Source organism: Oncorhynchus tshawytscha, linkage group LG29, assembly GCF_018296145.1.
Source record: "Oncorhynchus tshawytscha isolate Ot180627B linkage group LG29, Otsh_v2.0, whole genome shotgun sequence".
Lineage (NCBI taxonomy): Eukaryota > Metazoa > Chordata > Actinopteri > Salmoniformes > Salmonidae > Oncorhynchus > Oncorhynchus tshawytscha.
Genome location: NC_056457.1, coordinates 16,823,277 through 16,843,680, shown reverse-complemented (window position 1 = coordinate 16,843,680; position 20,404 = coordinate 16,823,277). Strand labels below are relative to the sequence as shown.

At 43.2% G+C, this 20,404-nt stretch overlaps 1 protein-coding gene across 3 annotated transcripts in view; it reads left to right on the top strand.

Annotated features, from left to right (window-relative positions):
- The window catches only part of tgfbr1b (transforming growth factor, beta receptor 1 b), a 57,748-nt gene extending 45,132 nt beyond the window's left edge, over positions 1-12,616 (top strand). For 2 of the 3 annotated variants that reach the window (XM_024392773.2, XM_042308601.1), the window contains exons 6-9: positions 1,323-1,479; positions 4,148-4,272; positions 4,609-4,739; positions 8,592-12,616. In XM_024392773.2, the coding sequence (XP_024248541.1) occupies positions 1,323-1,479; positions 4,148-4,272; positions 4,609-4,739; positions 8,592-8,717 (539 nt within the window). In that variant the 3' untranslated portion in view covers positions 8,718-12,616. The remainder of the gene's footprint in view (positions 1-1,322; positions 1,480-4,147; positions 4,273-4,608; positions 4,740-8,591) is intronic. The other variant, XM_042308602.1, reaches the window with a different exon arrangement.
- The last annotated feature ends 7,788 nt before the right edge of the window (positions 12,617-20,404 follow it).

The window sequence follows — 20,404 nt, the reverse complement described above, 5'->3', positions numbered from 1 at the left end:
GGAAAGATTCCACAAATGTACTTTTAAGATGCATTCCCGGTGACTACCTCATGAAGCTGGTTGAGAGAGTGCAAAGCTGTCAAGGCAAAGGGTGGCTACTTTCTAGAATCTCAATATAAAATATATTTTGATTTACCACTTTTTTTGGTTACTACATGATTCCGTATGTGTTATTTCATTGTTTTGATGTCTTCACTATTATTCTACAATATAGAGAATAGTAAAGAAAGAAAGAAAAACCCTTGAATGAGTAGGTGTTCTAAAACTTTTGACTGGTAGTGTGTGTATATATACAGTTGAAGTCTGAAGTTTACATACACCGTAGCCAAATACAGTTAAACGTTCTTCTTTTTTTACATCTTTTTTTATATATATACTGTTCCTGACATTTTAATCCTAGTAAAAAAAAATCCCTGTTTTAGGTCAGTTAGGATCGGCGCTTTATTTTAAGAATGTGAAATGTCAGAATAATAGTAATTTATTTCAGCTTTTTTTTTTTTTCGCATTCCCAGTGGGTCAGAAGTGTACATACACTCAATTAGTAGGTACACCTCCAATTGACTCAGGCTAATTGACATCATTTATCAGAAGGTTCTAAAGCCATGACATAATTTTCTGGAATTTTCCAAGCTGTTTTAAGGCACAGTCAACTAAGTGTATGTAAACTTCTGACCCACTGGAATTGTGATACAGTGAATGATAAGTGAAATAATCTCTAAACAATTGTTGGAAAAATTACTTGTCATGTACAAATTAGATGTCCTAACCAACTTGCCAAAACTATAGTTTGTTAACAAGAAATTTGTGGAGTGGTTGAAAAACAAGTTTTAATGACACCAACCTAAGTGTATGTAAACTTCCGATTTCAACTGTACCATATACAGGACCTTTTATTATGGGTCTATTTTATTTTCTATGAAGATGCAGGATATGCAAATGCAAAGAGTGCTTTCAGCTGTCCAGTTTTTTCAGATCAGTACGGATACAAGGAGTGGAGACCACTTAAGACTATTGAGATTCACCCCCTCTCTCTCTACTCCTATGTCAAATACAATCATGTAGGCACCAGCGGGGACAGGCAGTCTTTATCTTTTCATTTTTTTCTCCCCTCACTGTCCGACCTTTGCATCAGTGAGCTCTCAATCTAATTTCTTTCTCTTTTTTTGTCCCCTCTGTCGCTCTCTCTCCTCTCTTCCCTCTTTCTCTCCTCTTCCCACCCTCTCTGCTCCCACTCATCTCTTTTTTTTCTCTTTCCCACTCTTTCTTCTTCCTTCCTCTCTTCTCCTCTCCCACTCTTCTTCCACCCCCCCCCCCAATTCCAGGGAAGCCGGCCATCGCCCACAGGGACCTGAAATCTAAGAACATCCTGGTGAAGAAGAGCGGGACGTGCTGCATCGCTGACCTGGGCCTGGCTGTGCGCCACGACTCCGCCACTGACACCATCGACATTGCCCCCAACCACAGAGTAGGAACCAAAAGGTAACTGGACTCCCCATTTGGGCTCCGCTGCCCTCTTATGCCTGTTATTTGGGCTGACAATATGATATGACTGAGTCGCCATGCCAGCTCTTTGATGTGGTTAGTGGAGACTTCAAACTACTCCCCCCTCGACGTTGGAACGGGAATCAAAAGGTAACAGGAGCCCTTTGGCGGCCATTCTGGCTCCACGAGCTGTCATTGGTTGTAATGATGTGGTGGGAGGTGGAAGTGCCTTGTAAACTGTTCGTCCATTCTGGCTCCAGAGTGCTGCCAAGCCCCCAACCACAGTGTGTGAAACTCAAAGGTAACTGGAGTCCCCAGGGGTGGTCTCTTTCGAGTCGTCATTCATAGTGACTGGAGCCATCACCCCGACTCCCAGCTCCAACAACTACTGCTCGCCGTAATAGGTGAAGGTGCAGTGAAATCGGTAGCAGGTAGGGAGGGAGGGCAGCTGCGAGGGAAGGCGGAAAGGAGAGGAGGAGCACACGGCGTGAGTAATTACATGGAAACACGCTGCCCATACAAATGCGCCGTCTCTACCTCACTGCAGCAGCAACAGTGATGTTTTATGAAATCATGTCTTGTTTCAAAGTAGCCAGGCCAAAATACAACCATAGAAATGTTGAGGGAATTATTTTAAAGACTCATAATATGCCATTGAAACCAGCATTTTTCTCATGTTTTCTTAGTTTTTAAATCAATGTTATTTTATTGTCCAGCAGCCAAAGGCATAATCCTAGTCCTTTTAGTAACCCATGCTGATTCATCTTTAGATCTCCCCTCTTCCTTAATTTCTAAAATATATTTTCATATCTGTCACATGAAACCGCTAGCGCGTGCCATTTTCCTAGTGATTGCATTTTGGAACGTTCATTGGGCCATATGCGCATTGTTGAGTTTATAATATGAAGAAATAAACTTGATCAACATTTTAAGCTAAACGGTCTGTTCTGTTTTATCAGCCTCTGCTTTAAAAATATATATACATTCTATGCAGTGGTTCATCCCAGAACTGTCCCAGGGTCTGTTTTGAACTGTAGACATTTTTTTTTTTTTTTGGGATACCCTTAATTTTTGAGCCCTGGAGGGAATTATTTTAGTATTTGGTTGTAATTGTAATATTTTATAGGCTACCAAGGGTAACCAACCATCTTCCAACAGAGCCTTAAAGGGGCAGTGTTGTATTTTGAAGCAGACTTGAATAGGCAAAGAAGCCAATAGGTGTAGCCTACATTTTTATCTGATTCTCTGTGGTGAAAAAGATAGTACTGCATTTTATTTTGTAAGGTGGTTCCTTGCATCGTACGATGATGTAAAAATGGTGTTGCAGACCTATTTTTTTTTTTTTCTTTTTTTGACAATTGACTTGAGCTTTTGGACGAGTAAAAAATATGTCCTACTTGTGAAGCCCTGCTAGAAACATGTCCCCTGTCTTTCCTCCCCCCGCACTCATGTTTCATGTAGCATTGCCCTGGGGCTGAGGAATGGGGACTGTGGGTGTGAAGGGGGGGATCAATGCTGCAGAACCAATACTGAATCATAGATGGGGTGGGGGGTCGATGGCATTACCACAGTTTACTATGGTCATTGTCAGTAGGTGGTGGAGCTGCATTAATTAGTACACTGACACATTGGTGCTGGTAGACAATGTCAAGAGTTTTTCTACCGTTCTGGCATAGCGCGGGAGACCCCCTTTCTCTTTGGGGTGGGTGGTTGTGTTGTGGTCCTGGCTGGCTCTGTGTCTGTCTGTTCAGCTGGCCCACTGGAATCTGTGGGGCTTAGTGAGGCTCACGGCTCTGGGACTGGGGAGGGAGATTAGGCCCAGCGCCGCAGCGCTAACACCCTTCCTTCCGGTGGCTCCCAACTTTCCAGAGGGGAGGGTAGCCCCCTTCCCAAAACATTCCCTCTCATCTCCAGCTGGGAATCTGGGATTCCTTCTTAAGGAACAAAATGTACTCTCTCTAACGACAGTATTAGAGAGATTGACCCAAACACTGATCTGTCAGTTTTGTGTTTGAGGTCTAATGGTGCAGGTGAGAATCTGGAGGAGGGGAAACTGATTGTCCATCTGTGCCAGAAACTTCCAACCAGATTTGCTGATTATCAAGAATGTTGTTCATCTACAAATGCTGAGGGGGACAATGTTTCATATATCTCTGAGAAGCTGTGTTTGGAAAACACGCCTGGCGGCCTAGCAGAGGATAGAATCAGTTTTTTGTTTGAATTCTTTTAAATTAAAATCAGAGGAATGATTGTATTTTATTGCTCTGAGTGTGTTGGGCAAATATTGATTCACTTCTAACTGCTCTGTGATATGAGCATTTCTGAAACGCTCTCAATTGCACGGGGTGTTTGTAGGTGTATTAACACCAAACCGGGGTGTTTGTAGGTGTATTAACACCAAACCGGGGTGTTTGTAGGTGTATTAACACCAAACCGGGGTGTTTGTAGGTGTATTAACACCAAACCTTTTGATGTTTAAAAAAAAATGTCTTTATGAAACTCCAGCTCACGGAATTCAATTGAAGACATTTTTGCTCAGTGTGGAAGGTTGTGAATTAGACTTGTGAATTGAATGCTGCATAAGACGTAATGTGTGTGTGCGCAGTCAGTCTACTGTAGTATCTAACCAACCTTGCCGTCTCTCTTTCTTTCTCTCTCTCTCCAGGTATATGGCACCAGAGGTGCTAGACGACTCGATAAACATGAAGCATTTTGAGTCATTTAAGAGGGCAGATATCTACGCCATGGGCTTGGTTTTCTGGGAGATAGCCAGTAGATGCTCTCTAGCAGGTACGTGCGTTGGTCCCCCTGTAGATCCTCCGTTATTAATTCACTGTCTGTTGCGCCCCCGATATCAACAGTTGGTGAGTAATATGATGGCGCATAGCAAGTTTATTAGTTCATGAACTAATTCTCTGGTTCTGTTGGATTATCACTGTATATACAAATCACATACATTTCCTTTTTGAAGTACATGAGCTACTTCCTCTGGGATGTTTATGATATATACTGTGTGGAGGACAAACACATTTCCCTCGAGGGATAATAAATATTTGTTGTATTGTGTTGTAAGTACCGTCAGCAGTTTGTGATGTATTTTAACACGTCTGACGTGATTTGCGTCAGGCATCGTTGAAGACTACCAGCTGCCATACCATGACTTGGTGCAGTCAGACCCTTCTGTAGAGGAGATGAGGAGGGTGGTGTGTGAGCAGAAGCTACGGCCCAACATTCCAAACCGTTGGCAGAGCTGTGAGGTACGTCTCTCTCACACACACACACACAGGACCTTCATACCATTAAAAATGCTTTTCTTTTTATTGCTTTGGTTTTTAAACTGTTCACATTCCAAGTTCTGAGGTACGGCTCACCTTAAAAAATGTGTAGTGTGTTCTCTTTGCAGCCATAATAACTAGCCAATTTCATGAACTGAAAATCCACATGACATGATGCGTTTAAACCAAGAACAATCACAGCCCACAAACCTGAAACTCTCCCATGCGTCTATCGATCTCAATAAGACTGGTCTCACAAGCTAGTGTTTCCCTCTCTCCTCAGTAGCACCACAGTCCCTCCCTCAGAGAGTAACCATCCACCCTGAGGGGAAGAAAGTGTGCTGCGTTTCTCCCCTCTGTCTCAGGTTTCCCTCCTTCACGGTATCACACTCTGTTTACAAGGCTCTTTCCCCCCCCCCTCTTTTGCTCTTTCTTTCATCCTCTCTGTTTATTGGTGTTCCTGTTTATTGCCTGTAAAACTGAACAATTAGATTAGCGCCAATCCAAAGTAATACAATCTTGTAATCTAATCTGGCCACTACGACCATGCCTTTATGGCTGCCAAGCTGTTGTGACTGTGCTGCACCTGCCATTCAACACAACACAGTGACAAGACAATGATCGATCAACCGGAGAGAAAGATGTCCCTGATACCAAAATAATAGTCTAATGGATATAGATATTGTTAAGCTATATTCTGTATTTCTGCCTTGGCCAGACAAGTTGTTTGCTAAGTTGTCCCCATACCAAAAACCTATTTATATAAAAAGATTTATAATTAAGATGAATACATACATGCAACCTACGGCAACACAAATACTAAGCAATGTAGCATGCCAGTACCAATTGACCACACGTACAGTACAACATGTCAAGACATACAGGTCTGGTTTCCCAGAAACAGATTAAGCTAAATCTCAGACTGAGAAACGCTTTCATTGGAGAATCTCAGTTTAGCATGCTAGGCCTAGCATAAACCACCCCAAAATTGAAATATACAGCCAGAGGAAAGTCATTCTCCTCTTCTCTCCCGGGTTTTAATTGAGGCTAGCTACGGCTGAGGGGGCAGTGGTTTAATGTGCCAATGGGCAGATGGCGCCTCAGCGACCGCCACTCGTTCCCAGGTCAGGCCGTAAACACAGATGCCTTTTGTTGAGACTGGCGTGTTGCACCGCCACGGTGAGTCAGCCACACCCTGCCAATAACAATACGACCAGGAGGAGGAGGACTGAGAGAAGGAGTGTGTCTGTCTGGTAGGATAGAGCAGAGAATAGTGAGGGGACCACCTTGGGGCACCCTCTCCAAACAGACAGTGGTGTAGTTTATGATGAGGTACAGATTACCCTCGTAATGACTTCTCAGAGGACTTCCTTTGCGGACAGACCAAACCACTGCTTATGTTCATACAGGTGGTCGGGGCTGCTAGGGTAGTTTTGGTATTTAGTGAGAGACTCTTTGTTTTCTCTGAGTCAGGCAGAGCGTGACATGTGGAGAGCCTTCCCGGCCTTGTTTTGTGTCTGACAGCATGACCCTGAAAAACCGCTCTGTCTCACCACAAGCTATGGGTGGTGTTTCCGGGAGGTGTGTGTGTCTAGTCAGTTTGCAGGGAGGTGTGTGTGTAATCGGGTTGCATACTACATGTGTGCATACGTGCAGTAAAGTGCACACACACACACACATCCCTCTGTGCTCTTTAGCTAGCTATCCGCTAGTCACTGGGGCGTTCCTGTGGTTTCCAGCCCACAGCCCCACGGTGGCCTTGTGAACTCTCCAGATAACATCTCCCCTGTGCATTCTTCTCACATGACTCACCCCTCTCCTGTTTCCCACTTTGGAGAAGAATCCTCTTAGCCAGTCCATCGGTTTCATCAGAACCACACGTTTGGTATGAAAAGTCTGGTCGGTACAGATTTGGGCCAGACCAGAGCCCCCTGGTCCAAAGTAGTGCACTATATCAAAAGTAGTCCACTATGTAGGTAATAGGGTAACGTTCCAGCCAGATGCACACTTAGTCATTTCTAGGTGTCAGGATTATGCCGTGTTCTGTCCTTGAGTCCATTCAGGTATACAAAATAGAGAGCGCTGTGAATGCTTCTTAAAGCAGTAGCCAGCGTGGAGACTAGCTGCTGAAAAGGCCCTGCTGGATGTGAGTCAGTGTAATCTATGTTTGTCAACACACTGCAGCAGATTGTGGGGGAGGTGAGGGACCGTGGTGGGCTGCTGCTGCTCTGCTACTACTGTGCCAGACTTCTCCCACAACCAGGCTATCACTAATACTATTACTGAATTGGGAAGCAAAATATTTGGAACTGAATAGGGAAAGTCTAGACTCTTAGATCAGTGGGGATCTTTCTATGAGTCCCAACTGTATTGAATGTCCCAGGGTCTCAACATGTGAACTTGGGTAATGCCACAGCTTCTGAAACAATAGTGGGTTTTTTTCTAGTGTGTTTCTCTCTAGCCTGTCTCTTACTCTTATCCATAGGGTATTGGTAGATTTTCGATTTATTTTATTTCCGCGTCGTACACCAATTGGTATGTGTTCACAAAAACATTTTTTTTTTTTTTTGTTGCATTAAACAAATTGAATGCATTTCACAATTTTTAAATGCACAATTATCAATCCTAAATATTTTAACGTCATTCAAATATGCATTGTGTAAGTCAAAATGAGTAATCATAACCGAACAGTTCCACACACAGAATTACGTGATCTCTGTGATTAAACACGCCCATTCAAATTGCGGGCATCTCCCACAACTGGAGCGTATACATAGCCACCTGCGTGGGTTGTATTAAGAGACCGTAGCAGATGCGGCGGCGAGGTCTACTTGTCAGAAAGCTTCCTGAAGAGTATTTGTCAGCGTTAATCCAAACGAGTGCACTCTGTCTTAATAAGCACTGGTGGAAATCTCCAAGATTATGTCCTCGACAGGTTTCTGAGAGATGTAGACAAATTATGGCCAGAAAACAGATGCTGTTTACAAGGCTGGCAACAAAATGATTCGGCGTCTCATTCCAGCTCCCCAAAAAACATACTATCCTTTTAAGGAATTAAGGGTAAGGGGATTTTGGCAATGAACCTACTTCCCTAGAGTTGGATGAACTTGTGGTTTTATGTCTCTGCATCCAGTATGCAGGAAGTTGCAGGTAATTTTGCAAGCAAATGCTAACTAGTTTCACGCAAAGACTTCGGGTACACCTAGTATGCTCGGTGCCACAATCTTGAACCGTTACCACAATCCCAAACTATCCCTTTAAACAAGTTTTTGAAGAATGAGCATCAGATTGGTCCAGGGTTTTCAATTTAGGAGAGCAAAACAGGGCTATTGTTGAAGTAGGTATTGGGTCACCTTGTACACCCAATGGCCACAGCCAAGCCTCTCAGGAGTCTAACAGTGGAAACGATAAAAACATCAGTAAGTGGTTAAGAGCCCTGGGGCCCAGGTTCACAAAACCTTCTTAAAGAAGACATTTTTTCTTAAATGCCATTTTCCCCCCCCTGTACTTTCTATAGTTAAGCAAAGTCTATAGTTAAGCAAAGTTGCTATTCCTCAAAGTTGCTATTCCTCCGCTATTTATGTTTCTCCTTAAACAAAAAGTGTTTTGTGAATCAAGGCCCTGGCTCCTCCGCGTTTGATCGGGGTGCAGTGAGGAGGGTTGGGTGGGAACTCTCCCTATGTGTGTGATGCACACTGGTATATTGCCTCTCTCTGTTCTGCTGGGTATACAAAACCACGGTTTACTAATATCATTGTCATGATAATAAATACTCCTACACACCTCTGTTCTAACACGTTGCTTTAGTGACGTTTTTTTCTCTCTTTCCTCCAGGCTCTGCGGGTAATGGCTAAGATCATGAGGGAATGCTGGTATGCCAACGGAGCCGCCCGCCTCACTGCGCTACGCATCAAGAAGACTCTTTCCCAGCTCAGCCAATCAGAGGGCATCAAGATGTAGACACACTTTCTCTTATTATATTATTCATAATCTTATTATTTTATTATTACCATCATTAGTTCTCGCCCCGCTGTTTCTCCTCTTGGTTTGAGAGGCGGCTCGGTGAAGTTTTACTCTGATATCCCCCGACCACTCCCTAAATGCCGGCATCGTTTCCTCGTCGCCCCACCGACCGACGCATGGATCTATTTCCTGTGTCACGGAGGTGATGGATGGATCTGGTGGAGGGATGTTTGCCAGTGCAAACCCAACCCCCCCTGTCCTCAAGATTGGTGGGATCACTTCCTCCAGTGCTCGTGAATTACCTATCAGGGTGATTACAGACCGACGTAGTCCCACCCTGCCACAGACCCATCTCTCAATGCTGTTCTGCGGAAACCAGAGGAAAGGAAACAACGACCCATAAGAAAAACCCTAAAGTTGCATGACTGCTGGTCATAACATTCAGGTGACAATGCCTCCATTCCAACAACAAATGTTCTGCCACTGGGCGAGGTAGCTTGGACTCGACGAGAACCGCCCAAGAAGAAGACTGAACGAACTATAGTTTGTTTATTTTTTTACCATCTGGTACTTAAAAACGAGCATATTAATTGAGTTATTATTTGTGTTTTTTTCCATGGAGAGATGCTGGTGTGCTGTTGGACTCATCTCTCCAGAAAATGTTGCATCTTTTTTTAGTATTTCTTTCTTTTCTCCCTAGGTATCACGGTACAGGGGGTCTACAGGTCAGTTTAACTTATTGGTTTTTGTTTGCAAACAGAATGGACATGAGCTCATTCAGTCTTGGCCAACATGCTATGGCATATGCAATATAGATAAAATGTATCTATTTTATATACTCTGCTCTGCTACTACTATGACAACAACAGCTCGACAGTCGCCATCATGCCTTCCGAGCCAGGTGATAACCTGAAAGTGCCACTGCTTTAAACCTACCCCCCTTCTTCCCCTCTCATGTCAGTTACTGTGTGAGGGTGGATGGATGGGTGGGTGGGTGTTGGTGTGGGTGGGTGTGTAAGATCACATGGAGACTTGACAGAAGCCCTCCCAGAGCTGTAGGAGCAGCAGGGAGTGTTCCTCCTCCTATGCACATGAAAGGACACATGTGGCCTCGCCACACTGCCAGGGGCAGCCACAATACCGCCTCTCTGGTGCCATCTACCCACCCCCCTCTCCCCCCCGCTGCCAGCCACCCTCATCAAAACAGCAACAAGGGATGTATTTTTACCCTCTCGCTCTCTGCTGTATGGGAGAGCTCTCTGGACTATAGAAACTGAATACCAGACTGATAGTGGGGCTAGTACCCACAGGACTACACAGGTCACCTCCAAAGTGGCTTTAAGGAGAAAGAAAAAACAGCGCAAGCATTACTGAAGTTGCCCTATAAACATGCATTGTTGGATTCTACTCTTTTGGGGGGTTGTTTCAGAGTGTGTGACGGCACACATTTATTGTTTTAAATGTCTCTTTAAAGAAAAACAAGGTGAAGTACATTCATTTAAATATAGCAAATGGATATTTACTAAGCCATAGGTTTTCCCTTTTTTTGTGCAACTTTTTCTACTACTACAAGAATGTACATTTACGGATAAAAATGATCTGTAACATTATGTAAACTGCTTCACATTTCAGCTTAGCAAATCTTAAGGGACCAATGGAGAGAGGCTGGATTACTTTTGTTTTGTGAAAAGTAAGATGATAAATAATAACTATTACAAAGTAGGGTCAATATTCTATATAAAGAAAAAAAGTAAATATCGCACCAGATTTAAAGTTGCAATATGTAACTTTTTGGGCGACCCGTCAAAATTCATATAGAAATGTGAATTATAGATCTGTCATTCTCATTTGAAAGCAAGTCTAAGAATCGGTAGATCTGTTCTATGTGTTATTTCTGTGCTTCCTGTTTTTAAGTTTCGTTTTTGCTTTACTTTTGGTTTTGTGCACCAGCTTCAAACAGCCGAAAATATACTATTTTTGGTTATGGAAAATTTCACAGTGGTTTTGTTACAATGATTCTCTAAACTATACTTGCTTGTTTGGTCACACAAACTAAAATTAGGCTAACTATTAGAATTTTAGCATCCAGGAAGTGGCAGAGTGGTTTCTGCATAGTGCATCTTTAACAATTGTATGTTTTTGTTTGTATTGTAAGGTGCCCTATTGCCACACACCTAAACCTGCAAGCTGCATATTTATACCAATTTGGATAGTGCTCGTTTTGGTATGTTCAGTTTCCACAGTCTTGATGTCACTGCAGCTTATTGCTCTATTTCAGCATACTAAGCAAAACCTCATATTGGAGCATGTGTGAAAAAAGTATAATATTTTTTTAAATGAAATACTGTGTTGTCAATTGTCACAAAAAATAAACAGAACCCCAAAAGATATGAGTGTTTGGCAATAAGTGCACTTCTTCTGACCTAACTGCACGTGAACCTGTGTGGCAATAAGGTTGTCTTTGTTCTTTTATTATTCCTTTGGATTTCTCTACAGCAGTCTGCTGTTTGGATGCATTGTATTTATCTATGGGACACTGTGCTGCTACAAAATGTCTGCCTCTGTTCAGAAACCAAGATGAGGTCAGAGATGCTCTGTGAGAGCCCCGATTGGATGTACATAACATATCCCACATGCCTCTTATTAGATCTGCGCCATGATGTTTTTGTCTCTACATGATTCACCATTGGTGTTCCCCAAGGGTGAGTGCTGGGATCTCTGTCTCTCTCTCTGTCTGTCTGATGCATCAGGTCAATCTTCATCCTGTAGAGAAATGCTGAAGTAGCCCTTTAAGCATTTTCTTATTATTTCTGATTAGGTGGGCTTCAGGAAATGAAGATCTTTACATTGTGTTGAACCTTGGAGATTGATTGTATGCTGTGCCATATAGTGATCTTAGTGATCCCTGCTACATACTGAAAATGTTCATTTGGAAGATTGAAGTTAGTGGAAATGAATGGACAGAGGGCGGGAAATGGTGTATATATCCAACTATTGATATAGGACCTTAATTGGATCGCCCCGTTGCAGGAAAACATGCCTGTAAATCAGCAGGACATGTTAAACTTGTGTATTTGAGGTTTAAAAAGACTTCTGAAGTTTGTAATTTTCACTTACAAAAATGTCCATTATTTATAATCCACGTAATAACTCACATTTCCTGTTGCTGCAGGATTATTTTCCTGCTGTAGCGAACTGGTCAAATTTTAAGATCCTACATCTTGTATATCTGGCTGGAAGCTCTGTCCTGCACAGATGGTCAGCAAAAATAGTTTGAACAAAAAGGAAGTGAAAGCTATCCCTAATATTAAGAGAATAACAGATATCGCTGCTATGACACATGTTGAACAAATGGAAGGGGGAAAAAGCAGAAACGTCATCATGCTGAATTAGGTCCCCGTGCGTGTACATAGTGCTAGATCTTAGAGCTTGTGTTTGTGGCAAGGTCAACTCCATTCTCTGGGACATAACAACAACAACACTCAAACAGCAGCAGTTCAGCTGACTACTTCACTATCTATGCCTCCGTTGTCTACACTGGACCAACGTTCATTCTGTGTCCGGACACATTTCTGTCTTAAAATCACCAGCAGCCTTTCTTTTCGTTTCTAAAATCAAAGGTGACTTATTCTTACATTAAGTGTAAAAAAAAACATGACATATCCAGGTATTCCCCTCTCAGTGATATGCAGGTAATTTTTCCTGGCCATACCAGCTTACAAGTTAACAGAAACAACGACAACAACCATACCGTTGCACCTCTGGTTTTATCATAAAAATAGGGCGACAGTCGCGGCTTTCGGGTGGTCTAGAGTGGAAAAGTGGGGTTTTAGGTCTCGAAGCGCATTTAGTTTGCCTAGGGGTCTCTTGAGGTGCTACCAGTGTCCTTTTCAATCCCTCCCCCCCAAAAAAAAACTTTTCTGTGCCTCCTTTCTGCTCATCTATTTCCACCCAAACACAGAAAGGAGAGGCAAGCCAGGATGTCCCAGGCAGCAGACTGCCAGCGGCCATCTTTGTTGCACCAGTTATGAGGGTTGAAAGGGTGGGTGTTTGCTGTATGTGCCCTTTTTGTGACCCAAACCCATATGATCTGGTAATTTTATCACTGGCAGACAAATGGTGTAGAGGGCACTGCTGGATATGCAGTCTGCTCAGACAGAAACTGACAAACAGTACTGTTGCTCCAAGCAAGGAGCAACACTAATAGTTGCTATTTTGATTTGATTTAATGTTTTAAATTAATTATTTGATTTATTGTGTGATCTATTTGAGGCCAGGGAGATATGCAAATGATATTTGCCCCCCTAAAAAAAAACAAATGCAAGCACTGAGATTAAACTGACGTGAATGTATAAACTCAAATGGCTCTACCTTTCCCGAGAGAGGCCGCAAACCGGAGCACAATTTGCATAATTCCTTCAAAGGTCATGCATATGCCCAGTTGGCATGCAAAACCACAATACACGGGTTCCTCTTATAGTTATGCAAATTTTTGGGTCAACGTGGTCCCTTTCTTTGCTTTCCATTTTTTGCTCCTGTCCTGTTTGGGCACCGTTTTACTGGTCTCTATCTATGCTACTATCTGGACCTTTTTTGCAGTACTGTGGCTCAGTTGTGTCAGAAAGCACAGGCATCATCATTCTGGAGACATTTTTAGACTGCCAATTAATGCCCAAGGGAAAGAAAGAAATGGTTTGGGTCACAAAAGGGTCCTGCATGCTAAATAAAAAGCCAATAGTGGTGCTCTCCATGGGTTCTATGTGGCTGCTGTAGTGAGACCATTGTGTAAAAGAAAGCTTTATCGTGTTTTATTTGGTGCCTAAGTTAGACTATTCTCTCTTCTGTAATTTTTCCACCTAGAATGACGAGCTGCATGTGATTGTGTTCCAATGTATGCATCACTTGATTTATAAATAAACAAAAAAAGCTGGGGAAAAAATGAAGTGTAATTAACAGGATATTAGGTCATTCAAATCTAAAGAAAATACCTCCTGAAGACCAATGTGTTTTTACCTCAATGTATATATTCGATTTGTTTACGCCTAGTTTGAATTTTTGTTTTGTTTCTATGAAATGCTAATTTGAAGAACACATTTGTCAATGGTACTTTTTTTGTCAATGGTATTGTGTTTTGTGGTGTTCAGTATATTCCTCTATTTACCATTATCACTTATTGACTTCTGTTCTCTCAAATGTAAAGGCTTTACCAACGTCAAAACCTTAGTCTTTTCCAAGCCCCTCTGAGCTGTGTTTAAAAATGTTTCGTTCTTTTTAAGTGGTCAAAAAGGAGGCTGCAAGGAGTGACCTGTTTCAGAATCGCCTGTGCCCCCTTCTGATTATTTCTAATGCATATGTATTGACTTTTTTTTAATAGTGTGCACCGAAGAATGAACGATCAACATAGGATAGCTTATGTTAAGTTCTAACATAGTTGGAGTACAAAGTGGTGTGAATAAAATACATTTCTGTAAGACCATGGTTTTGTTTGTGGTGTTGGATTCACATTCACAGGCTGTGTAAGGAATGAGCCATGTATTTCATTTCTGCTGGGGGGGTTCTGGTGTGCCAGTACATGAGGATTAGACCTTCCTATCAAACAGAATGGAGTAGACACTTAGTTTTGGCTGAAGGCTAGCCTGTAGCCCGGGGCTCTCCAACCCTGTTCCCAGAGAGCTAGCCACCTGTAGGTTTTTAGCTCCAATCCCAGTTGTAACTAACCTGAATACTCTTATCAACCAGCTAATTATTAGCATCAGATGTGCTAGATTATGGTTCGGAGTGAGAAAATATAGGACAGTAGCTCTCCAGGAACAGCTCTGCATGTAGCCTATGGCCTCGCTGGTGAACATGTAGAAAGTACAAAAAATGCTGTCTGGGCCAGCATACTGTTATCTACATTTTAAAACATTGTTTTAGTGTATTGCTGCCTGTGAGGGGTATACTACAAAGCAGGATCAATATTCAGAAATGTTTTTATTTTTATTCAAATGTTTTTTTTATAGATCATCTTGAAATGGCCATGGTCTAATTGACTCAACAACCAAAAACACATCTAAGTTTAGATTTCTTAATGAACCATAAAATCAATAGTAATTTCTGTTTGTTTATCAAAGCTAGCTGGCTAACTCATTGATCCGGCTATATATTATACCACTCTGGTATTAATCAGATGTTATTTACTTGGAGGTGATTTGCTATCAATGAATACTTTCGGGTACTTCAAATAATTCAACACAATTGGTGTCCACCATGTAATTTCGAGCTAAATAACTGGTACTTTCTGTACTGTTCTGCTCTGCAGTGTCGGGTCTATTTGAGGCACCATCAGAAATAATTTGTTCTGACAGAGGAAGAAATAATTGCTGTCTAGTCTTCGTTGTACTTGTGTATGGAAGCCATCTGTCAATAGTCTCCCACTTAAATTATCTAATATAAAATAAAAACTTTCTCATTACCAATTGAGCAACAATATCTGTGTACATACCGATTGGATATAGTGGCTAACGCCACTGCCACGAAGCTAGCACCAGTTAGCCGTGAGCCAGGCACATCTCCCGGTTAGCAAACTAAATTCCACAATGCCCCTTTCGCCATCTGTCTTGGATTCTCTGTCGACACGGCGCCCCGCCGCACCACCACGACTGGTCTGCCGACGAATACTCCATCCGCTGTGCCTTCATCCGGCCTCCGTCGGAGCAGACGCTACTAACTTTAAACGCCGTGTCGCTAGCGTAGTGGGGCTCCCCTGTTCCATCTACTGCTGCCCCCTGGACACTGATCACTTGGCTACATAGCTGATGCCTACTGGACTGTCCATTAATCACGGTACTCCACTCTGTTTATTTATTTTTTATCTGTCGGCCCCAGCCGAGAACTCAGACTCTGTGTGTAGTTAATCCGACCCTCTGCCTAGTCATCGCCATTTTACCTGCTGTTGTGTTAGCTGATTAGCTGCTGTTGTCTCACCTGTTTGTTTTAGCTAGCTCTCCCAATCAACACCTGTGATTACTTTATGCCTCGCAGTATGTCTCTCTCAAATGTCAATATCCTTTGTCCCACCTCCCACACATGCGGTGACCTCACCCATTACAACCAGCATGTCCAGAGATACAACCTCTCTTATCACCCAGTGCCTGGGCTTACCTCCGCTGTACCCGCACCCCACCATACCCCTGTCTGTGCATTATGCCCTGAATATATTCTACCACGCCCAGAAATCTGCTCCTTTTATTCTTTGTCCCCAACGCTCTAGGCGACCAGTTTTGATAGCCTTTAGCCGCACCCTCATTACACTCCTCCGCTGTTCCGTGGGTGATGTGGAGGTAAACCCAGGCCCTGCATGTCCCCAGGCACCCTCATTTGTTGACTTCTGTGATCGAAAAAGCCTTGGTTTCATGCATGTCAACATCAGAAGCCTCCTCCCTAAGTTTGTTTTACTCACTGCTTTAGCACACTCTGCCAACCCTGAATCCTGGCTTAAATTCTGAGATTTCCATACCCAACTATAACATTTTCCATCAAGATAGAACTGCCAAAGGGGGAGGAGTTTCAGTCTACTGCAGACAGAGCCTGCAAAGTAATGTCATACTTTCCAGGTCCATACCCAAACAGTTCGAACTAATTTTAAAAATGACTCTCTCCAGAAATAAGTCTCTCACTGTTGCCGCCTGCTACCTCCTCAGCTCCCAGCTGTGCCCTGGACACCATTTGTGAATTGATTGTCCCCCCCATCTAGCTTCAGAGTTTGTTCTGTTAGGTGACCTAAACTGGGATATGCTTAACACCTCGGCAGTCCTACAATCTAAGATAGATGCCCTCCATCTCACACAAATCATCAAGGAACCCACCAGGTACAACCCTAAATCTGTAAACAAGGGCACCCTCATAGACGTTATCCTGACCAACTGGCCCTCCAAATACACCTCCGCTGTCTTCAATCAGGATCTCAGCGATCACTGCCTCATTGCCAATCTGGTTCACTTCTTTAAAGTAACTTCCTCAGACCTGACTGCCCTCGATCAGCACAAAAACATTCTGTGGCGGACTGCAATAGCAGCGAATAGTCCCCGCGATATGCAACTGTTCAAGGAAGTCAGGCACCAATACACGCAGTCAGTCAGGAAAGAAAAGGCCAGCTTTTTCAAGCAGAAATTTGCATCCTATAGCTCTAACTCCAAAAAGTTCTGGGACACTAAGGTCCATGGAGAACATGAGCACCTCCTCCCAGCTGCCCACTGCACTGAGGCTAGGTAACATGGTCACCACCGATAAATCCATAATAATCGAAAACTTCAACAAGCATTTCTCAACGGCTGGCCATGCCTTCCTCCTGGCTACTCCAACCTCGGCCAACAGCTCCACCCCCCCGCAGCTACTCGCCCAAGCCTCCCCAGCTTCTCCTTTACCCAAATCCAGATAGCAGATGTTCTGAAAGAGCTGCAAAACCTGGACCCGTACAAATCAGCTGTGCTTGACAATCTGGACCCTCTATTTCTGAAACTATCCGCCGCCATTGTCGCAACCCCTATTACCAGCCTGTTCAACCTCTTTCATATCATCTGAGATCCACAAGGACTGGAAAGCTGCCGCGGTCATCCCCCTCTTCAAAGGGGGAGACACCCTAAACCCAAACTGTTACAGACCTATATCCATCCTGCCGTGCCTATCTAAGGTCTTCGAAAGCCAAGTCAACAAACAGACCACTGACCATCTCGAATCCCACCGTACCTTCTCCTCTGTGCAATCTGGTTTCCGAGCCGGTCACAGGTGCACCTCAGCCACGCTAAAGGTACTAAATGAAATCATAACCGCCATCGATAAAAGACAGTACTGTGCAGCCGTCTTCATCGACCTGGCCAAGGCTTTCGACTCTGTCAATCAACATATTCTTATCGGCAGACTCAGTAGCCTCGGTTTTTCTAATGACTCCCTTGCCTGGTTCTCCAACTATTTTGCAGACAGAGTTCAGTGTGTCAAATCGGAGGGCATGTTGTCCGGTCCTCTGGCAGTCTCTATGGTGGTGCCACAGGGTTCAATTCTCGGGTCGACTCTTTTCTCTGTATATATCAATGATGTTGCTCTTGCTGCAGGCGATTCCCTGATCCACCTCTACGCAGACGACACCATTCTGTATACTTCTGGCCCTTCCTTGGACACTGTGCTATCTAACCTCCAAACAAGCTTCAATGCCATACAACACTCCTTCCGTGGTCTCCAACTGCTCTTAAACGCTAGTAAAACCAAATGCATGCTTTTCAACCATTCGCTGCCTGCACCCGCACGCCCGACTAGCATCACCACCCTGGATGGTTCCGACCTAGAACATGTGGACATCTATAAGTACCTAGGTGTCTGGCTAGACTGCAAACTCTCCTTCCAGACTCATATCAAACATATCCAATCCAAAATCAAATCTAGAATCGGCTTTCTATTTCGCAACAAAGCATCCTTCACTCACGCCTCCAAACTTACCCTAGTAAAACTGACTATCCTACCGATCCTCGACTTCAGCAATGTCATCTACAAAATGTCTTGTAATTATTCGCCTACCTCCTCATGCCTTTTGCACACAATGTATATAGACTCTTTTTTTAAATTTAAAAATAAAAAAATTATACTGTGTTATTGACTTGTTTATTGTTTACTCCTGTGTTGCTGTCTGTTTACAGTGCTATGCTTTATCTTGGCCAGGTCGCAGTTGTAAATGAGAACTTGTTCTCAAGTAGCCTACCTGGTTAAATAAAGGTGAAATAAAATTAACATACTGAGATATGTCTTTATCATAATTAGATATAGATCTTTCAATAGTTTGAAGGTTTTTATTGGTCCACCATTAGAATTGAATCCTTTGGTATCGATCTCTCTACCATTGGCTCTCCTGGCCCCAATATCTAATTTGAGGCAACATTGATAGTGAAGTGTTTTAAAGATGTCTAGGCAGGCAGTGCTCAGTTAGGCTTATACACTATCTATTTGCCCCTCATTGATTTTTGTGACACAGACAATTATGGGCACCTACTCTCGGCAAGCCCACTTGAAACCAAAGGGGCCAAACACAAACTGGTGATGGAAATGGGCTGTCTCTCCCCCCCGATGCTCAGTTGGCTGCCGCATTCTAGTTTAATGGGGTGGATAGTTCAGATCCTCTTATTTGTTCTTTCTATCTGCCCTCTCTCTCGACGCACATGAAGTACAGAGTAGTGTAAAGATAAATTCTTCTCAAGAGGAAAGATGCTGTTCATTTCAGAGCTGAGCATTCATGGGTAAAAGAATGTGAGCGTCGATCCCCTGCCATGCGAATCGAGGATTTACAAGTGTCTGAATGCTGTTGCAAATTCTAGCATAAATGACATTTATTTACCCCATGGGTTGAACATTATAGAATGTTACTATGATGCAGTATACTGACATACTGTATCTAAAACGTTTTACATAATGTGCTTTCGATGCATAATACCCATTGTACCAGTGTTGTATGAGGTGCAGTACTTTTCCGAGAAGCAGCCTTCGTGCAACTCCACTATAGGGCCTCGTTCTCATTGTAGGAGAGCTATGTAGTCTGAAGGTTTCCTCCACCATAATCCCTGGTGTTTTACAATAGCTAATGATGTGCACACCGCTCTATCCTCTTTGTTTTACGTGTGGAGACGCTGGGGAGCTCCCAAGGCCTCTCGGAGCAAAAGGGTCAATAGCAAAAATGAGGAAATCGATGGGCTGAATCGCAAACTATGCTGCCTACACCCCCGCACCACGGTCTCGCCGCTACGCAGACATTTCACTGTGGTGTTGGAGCTCAGGCCAAGCTGAAGACTTGTCCATACAGAAAGGGTAAAGGCTTGAATAAAATAACCGTAACAACAGCCGCACAGTAAAGAAAGAAATTCCACAGACGTGGGCGGTGTCTCGATAGTGTAAATTACATTTCCTCATTTACATGGATGTAGATTAACTGGATTGGTGATAGCAAATACTGTAGCTTGTGTAGGCATTCTCCACCATATTGCTTTCACCTTGCAGTGTTTTACAGCTCAATGCAGGTTAAGGAGAGGCGACAAGGAGAAGAAGCAGCTTGAGACTGAGATGCACCCATTGAATGTTTAATAGACTTGGCTAGTAGATTCCAGTCAATACTGCCTGCCTCTATTGACACTCAAAAGCTGCCTGACGTGAACCAATCTCCTGATAGCTGCATGGTGGCATTTGAAAATAACTCCTACAAAATTACTCATTAGCAGCGCATGTCACACCACACATAATACATGCACTGAGTGCACAAAACATTAAGAAGACATGCTCTTTCCATAACATAGCTTTCACCTGGTCAGTCTATTATCCCTTATTGATGTTACTTCAATCAGTGTAGATGAAAGGGAGGAGATGGGTTAAAGAAGGATTTTTAAGCCTTCAGACGATTTGAGACGTGGATTGTGTTTGTGTGCCGTTCAGAGGGTGAATGGTCAAGACAAAAATTTTATTTCTTTATTTCACCTTTATTTAACCAGGTAGTCCAGTTGAGAACAAGTTCTCATTTGCAACTGCGACCTGGCCAAGATAAAGCAAATCAGTTCGACACATACAACAGCACAGAGTTACACATGGAATAAAGTGCCTTTGAATGAGGTATGGAGGAGAGGCCAGGCTCACCGGTTTGTGTCAATAACTGCAACGCTGCTGGGGTTTTTTCA